The sequence below is a fragment of the Vigna umbellata genome, chromosome 1 (genome assembly GCF_029865625.1).
Source record: "Vigna umbellata cultivar VRB3 chromosome 1, Vumbellata_1.0, whole genome shotgun sequence".
Lineage (NCBI taxonomy): Eukaryota > Viridiplantae > Streptophyta > Magnoliopsida > Fabales > Fabaceae > Vigna > Vigna umbellata.
Genome location: NC_142165.1, coordinates 85,020,378 through 85,026,857, shown reverse-complemented (window position 1 = coordinate 85,026,857; position 6,480 = coordinate 85,020,378). Strand labels below are relative to the sequence as shown.

General features: G+C 28.1%; 1 protein-coding gene across 2 annotated transcripts; it reads left to right on the top strand.

Moving 5' to 3' along the window:
• Positions 1-2,622: 2,622 nt before the first annotated feature.
• Positions 2,623-5,216, top strand: LOC124840539 (classical AGP protein). Of its 2 annotated transcripts, none has more exons than XM_047316608.2 (5): positions 2,623-2,850; positions 3,210-3,318; positions 4,458-4,529; positions 4,624-4,835; positions 4,950-5,216. In XM_047316608.2, exons 1-5 carry the CDS (start codon positions 2,735-2,737, stop codon positions 5,056-5,058), a joined length of 618 nt encoding a protein of 205 aa, XP_047172564.1. In that variant the 5' UTR covers positions 2,623-2,734; the 3' UTR covers positions 5,059-5,216. The 2 variants fall into 2 exon arrangements, with proteins under 2 accessions (XP_047172564.1, XP_047172563.1); XM_047316607.2 differs by having other exon boundaries at positions 2,624-2,850; positions 3,207-3,318.
• Positions 5,217-6,480: the final 1,264 nt, after the last annotated feature.

Genomic DNA, 6,480 nt, shown 5'->3' with positions numbered 1-6,480 from the left:
TTTCTGTATTATTCACAGTATAAGAGACCTATTTACAAGAATGAGTTGGGAGCATAACCTCCCTGGCTGAGGGCATAACCCCTCTCTACAAGTTAAAACGCCTGACTTTACACAAAGTATATTTGATCCCCTATACAGAGTTACAAGAGCTTTATTTATAACAGCTCTGACCCACTACCCCTTTTTTTCAACTCACACAACCGACACCCCACACCCTTAACTCTTAAACTCAATCTATCCTATCATCCTAGATCCTAACACAAGTACTATTCCAAATTTTTTGACTGTGACATTATTGAATCGAAATACATTCTTTCAGACTTTTTTGAAGATCAAAATTTTAAGTGCTACAATCTTTTAACAAATATTGGTCCGGTTGATTTTATCACTCATAAATAAACATTATTATCCATAATTAGTCTAAGTTTTCTACAACATGTGTATTTCTGATGATGAAGTAATTCACATTAAAGTCAAAATAGTAAAAATGACAATAACTTAATCATTATTTTATTCTTTAACAAACACACCTTCTCAAGGAGTCTTTTTTGAAGGAAACATGTCTGGTGAGTAGAGAGATGGTTACTCTAGTTTAGATGTTACGACTATGATTTGTAACCTGAATGAAAACATTACAGATAGAATACTTGTTGGCATGATGAAGGTTGACAGTAGAATAATCCATTATATTATTATATTTTACATTTTAGTTCCCTGTTTGACTAACCTTGCACAATTTTTACTTCAAGGAACATTAATTAGGCTAATCTCATCAGACATTGGATGAAAAAGACATTACGGGATAATGCTCCTCTACTACCCAACTCATTAGCATATTTATGGAGCACTTTGAAGTTCCTCTTGATGATGAGTCTTATATACTAGTTAAAAGGTCTTTCAAAATTGGAGTTGAAGTTATCTATTTGTTTGTTTTTGTTAATAACACAGATGGATAGTGGGTTCATAAACGAGATGATGTTTAGCCAATTCATAATGATTGTCCACCATATCTACCCTGGCAAGATACTTCTTCTGTAATGCTGACAAAAATTTCTTCTGTAATGCTGACAAAAATAATAAAAGACATTTGTGATCTTCGAACATTTATTAGGAAGAGATTTGACAACATTGATGCTCGAGTTGCACATCTCGAAGACAACATGAATTATCTACGTCATCACTTTGCGCCATCAAGATCCTATTAAATTTAATTGTATTATGTTTTATTTAGTATTAAGTTTTTGTACTGACTCTTGTAAATTAATAAAGTACCTTTTATATTAGTATGTGAATTTATTTACTTCTATTGGTGTTCTTTTGTTCCCTCTACTTAAAACTTAAATCTTAATCAATTATAACTTAATATAGTAGGTACAAACCACAAATAAAAAATCACTTTATCAACAACTACATAAACTTTATTTTACAAGTTTTTCTCACTGGTAATCATTCCAAATATAATTGTACGATTATAATGTCCAACAATTTGAATTACATACACTGACAATCAATTACATATTGACAATTAATTACAATAAATATGTAATCGATTACACACTGAAGTCATATATTCCACTAACAATTTCAACATTAATAATCGATTACATGTTTTTGTAATCAATTACAAATGTCAAAATATGTCTAGAGGTGTACAACTTCACATTTTAAAATTGTTTAAAACTAAAATTGTTCAACTCTCCACGACTTCTTATTTAAAGTCGCGTGACAACTACATAATTTACTTATAAACATAATTTTAAAAGTTTTTATCTGCTTCGATAATAAAACAATCATATTTGTCTATAAACTTAAAAAAAAAAAATCGAATTTGATAGTGTTACACATTGCTTGAAAGAAAGGGATGAGAAGATTAAAGTAAAATGCAGACCCTGTTACTTCAAGGACCTGGTAATAAGGCACCAACCTTTCGAATCTCAACTTCAGGTTTTCTCTTCCCATTTTCTGTCTCACTTGTTGCTAGTTAGCTTCTCTTACTCACACCTTCATCATTCTTTCTTTATTTGTTTATTTCTGTCACCATCATGTATACGTTTATTATATATATATATATATATATATATATATATATATATATATATATATATATAATACACACACTGACTATTGGTGAATACATTGGTTCATTTGCTTTTTCGGTGGATTCTTCTCACTTTATTATTGCAACGTAGTTATATTTTTGTTTTGAATTGTATCTCCATTCTTTTAAATAATATTTTGTTAATATACTTTTAAACTATTCACTTCTGAATTAGTAGATTAATTAAGGATGGACTCGATTAAATTATTGAAGATAAAATAAAAGTCTACTTACAAAATACTCTCTAACATTTTATTCTCAACCGATCATTAAATGTCGTTAAATAATTAAATAACAAATAAGAATACTCAATTTCAAAATTCACACGTCCTCTTCCAAACATTTTAGTAATATATGGGTACATATTTAATATTAGTTTTTGCAGAATATAGTTGTTTCTTTATTTTATTTTTTCTCTCTCTTATCTACCTTATCATTTAAGTTTTGTATTTTATTTTTAAAATATTACTGAAAATAAAATGAATAAATAATTTATATATTGTATATAAAGAAAATCCAGAGGGGACAGGTAAAATCTGGAAAGACCCGGTTGCAGGTTCATCAATTATAGAGAAACGAAGGGGAAAGAGAGGGAGAGATAATTGAAGATTGAAACTTGGATCTGTGAGAGAGAAGATGGCTTTGAATCCTCAACTCTTTCCTAATGGAATGCCCGTTCCTTTCGTCAACGAGATGTTTGTGCTGGCCAGAGACGGTGTCGAATTCGATATCGATAAGATTCCTGCCTCTGGGTTAGTTACTCACCGTTTCTTCGATTTTCCATTTGTTTATTTATATATTTCTTCGCTTTCGAATTGTTTCTTCATTCATTTTTTTTGGCAAAGGAATATTTGGGGATTGTCGGTTAATTCCAAGATAGCGGAAAAGAAAAATTAGAGCGGCAATTGTATGATTATAGGAGATTGATATTTCTTCTTTTTATGCTAATATGTGTTAGGTCAGGTTAGGACTCTGCTAACGGGCTATTTGGAACATATGAAATTATTTGCTAATTTTGTTTTGTAGGTGAAAGACCTTCAGGTCCATGTGAAATGTGTTTATTATTTTGTGTGGTTTTTGTGTTTGATATAATTGTTTTTTTTTTCAGAAGTCATGGGGGTCATGTCAAAACCAAAGGAATCGTCTATTTGTCAAATATTCGGATGGTCTTCGTTGCTAAAAGTCCAGATGGGCATTTTACAGCTTTTGATATGCCTTTGGTATGTGTAACTCCTTATGCTGTTTCAGATTGCTAATTCTGTGCAGCCTGGTTTTCATGTTTATTGTTTTTCCTCTTTTACCAAAAGAGTTTTATCCGTTACATCTTGAATGCCATTGTTGTTATGCTAAGATGATTTAATGGACCATTTTCTGTTTTGTTTGTGAATGACTTTATAGCAATCTTTTTCTAGCAGAACCACTTCACTGAATAATTGGGTTTGTATTTTTTTGTGGCTTATGACGTCTGTTATAACTTGTGTGAATTCTGTGATGGTGGAGTTTTAGGCCTGTTGGTTCTCGGGGAATAGCGCATTATCATTGCTTGGGTAGTGCTAACACGCTGAAAACTATGAATGTAGATTTTATTATGTTAGTCTCTCAGATTGGTTGGGACTTGATATATGATGTGGTTATAAGTTTAAAAAATAACTTGATGAGCAAATAATTGTTATTCTTAATTTCTTTTTTGAAGTAAATGTAGATTAGTATAGGTGACATGCGAGCATATTTTAGTAGAGAGAGGATCAGAGAGAAACAACTAGAAGAACTGAGACTTGTTAAAAAGAAAGTTATGCAGTTGAACCATATATATTCCAGAGACCTCTACTCTCCCTTTTGTACCCTCATTTTTATGATTGCGCCATTTCCCTGTACAATTCCCCTTTTAGTATATGAAGAATTTATAATAGAAATTTGACCATAAAACTTGTTGGAATAAGTTAAAATAACTTATCTTTATGGGCTACATACTTCAGGAAGCATATTGTTACATTTGTTATACGTAAGTTCTTTCAAACATCCCTGAAATACAATGACTTGAAATTTGAGATTACGCGTTTTATGTCATGGGTTAGCTGCTTGAAGTTGGATTTTAAGTTACTATCATGAAATTTGAGTGAGTATCTCCATTGGGTTTAATTGGAAATGTGATATTCACTTAATGTCGAACTTCACTAGTGTCAATCTTATTTTAAAGGGAGTTAAGATTAGAAAATTGGGGTAACATGTATATATATTGCTCATCATTTTATTTTTGTATTTGGTTTGTAGATTGTCAAAACATATATATTAATTTAAAACGTGATGTATGCATGCCATTTGTTCTTAATTGATCCTTAGTTCTTCATCAATTATGCAGCTTTACGTCCATGGAGAAAAATTTAACCAGCCAATATTTCACTGCAACAATCTTTCGGGACATGTTGAGCCTGTAAGTAAATAGTTATTTTTTGCTGTACATCTTACTATTTTATTACAAATCAAAATTATGGATCCTAAATCCTGAACTATTTTAATTGCAACAGGTTGTCCCTAATGACCAACACAGAGCACTTTACTCCACACACTCATTTAAGATCATATTCAAAGAGGGTGGATGTGGAACCTTCATTCCCCTTTTCTTCAATTTGATTGCTTCAGTGAGGCAGTATAATCAACACTACAATATGCAGGCACAATCTTACGTGGATCCTTTGCAGGCAGCTCAGACTCCTGTTGATGAGATGATGAGACATGCGTAAGTGAATGATTATGCTTTAAAATTTTAGTCCAAGTTTAAGTTTGTGTAGAGTGTGCACGGTATGATTTATAATGTATAAGCTTTAATAATGATGATTGAAATCATATGCAGGTATGTTGATCCTAATGATCCGACGAAAATATTTCTGCAACAACCCAATTCTGATTCTCAGCTTAGGCGTCGAACATATCAGCCACAGGCAGATGGGGGCCATGTCTGAGTCTGAAGTTACACTGCCATCACTCATCATCGTACTGTGTTTATATGAGCACTGTGTATTAATATCAAAAATAAAATAAAAATCATATGACAGACTAAGTGTGTGCTTGGATGTAAAATTTTATAGAATTAATCTTAGATCAACGTGATTTTATACAATTGATTATAGCTCGAATTGATTTTAGGTGTCATGATTTTTATTTGGATAATAGATACTAGAAGTGATTTTCAGATAATAATATATTTTTAATACTTAAAGAAAATTAAATGAGCGTGTAATTACTATAAGGTATTTTCATTACTATGGATAATTGCTTAGTATGATAATTTGTTATTTTAATATATATATATATATATATATATATATATATATATATATATATATATATATATATATTGACAAATTAACAGAATTGCTCAAAAATTAAATATATTTACATGGATTGATATAGGGATGGTAACGAAGCGGAACAAGATTTACTATCTCGTATTTATTCTTAAAGAAATTATTTTTAAATTCAATGGGTATCATTTTCGTTCTAAGTATATATTTATATATATTTTCATACCGTTTTAATATCAATTAATTAATTTTTGTAAAACAAATAGAAAATTAATATTATTAAATGAAAATAATTTTATTTCTTAATATCGAATACTTATAAAAAAATTATAATTATAAAATACTAAAGAAAATATCAATTAAAATATTTATCAAATAATGTTAATAAAACCTAGTTGATAAAGTTTAAAAATATTTTCAGAAAATATAAAAAGAAAACAAAAAAATTAAATATCTTTACATCAACTTTTAAATTTTAATATAATTTCTTTATTTATATACTAATTAAAATTATAATATAATCACTTGATTAAAATTATACAAAAGAAAAAATTTAAATTAATCATAATTAAAATTAAACATAAATTTTTACCTTTTGAATTTCAATTTGAATGATTATAAAAAATTATGAAAATTAATTAAATTATTATATTATAATAAATAAAATTTATTTATGATTATAGTGATAAAATTACATTTTAAAAATTAAAAATAATTAAATAAAAATATCAAAATAATATTTTATATGATAAAATAAATAATAAATAGAAAAATAATAAAATAAGTGTGCATCTTATAAATAATTAATAGACTATTGTAAAAAATCAATTTAGTCCAATTGTTGAAAGACAATAGAAATTGTTTTAGTTAAACAAAAGCATTTTTCAAATAATGTAAAAATTAATAATAAGAGAATAGGAAAATAATTTTTTTTATATTATTTAATAAATGAAAGGTTTATGCTATATTGAATACTTAAATTAATATTTAAACATTTTCATGCGAAAAAAAAACATATAATAACTAAAAATATAAAAGAAGTAGAGAAATTTTCGGATATACAAATAAAAAAATATTTAA

Bases quoted from the DNA above. Each gene is read 5' to 3' on its own strand.
- LOC124840539 (XM_047316607.2), top strand. From the start codon at position 2,735: ATGGCTTTGAATCCTCAACTCTTTCCTAATGGAATGCCCGTTCCTTTC. The intron at 4,530-4,623 runs GTAAGTAAATAG...TAATTGCAACAG, and splicing joins TTTCGGGACATGTTGAGCCT to GTTGTCCCTAATGACCAACA. The intron at 4,836-4,949 runs GTAAGTGAATGA...AATCATATGCAG, and splicing joins GATGAGATGATGAGACATGC to GTATGTTGATCCTAATGATC.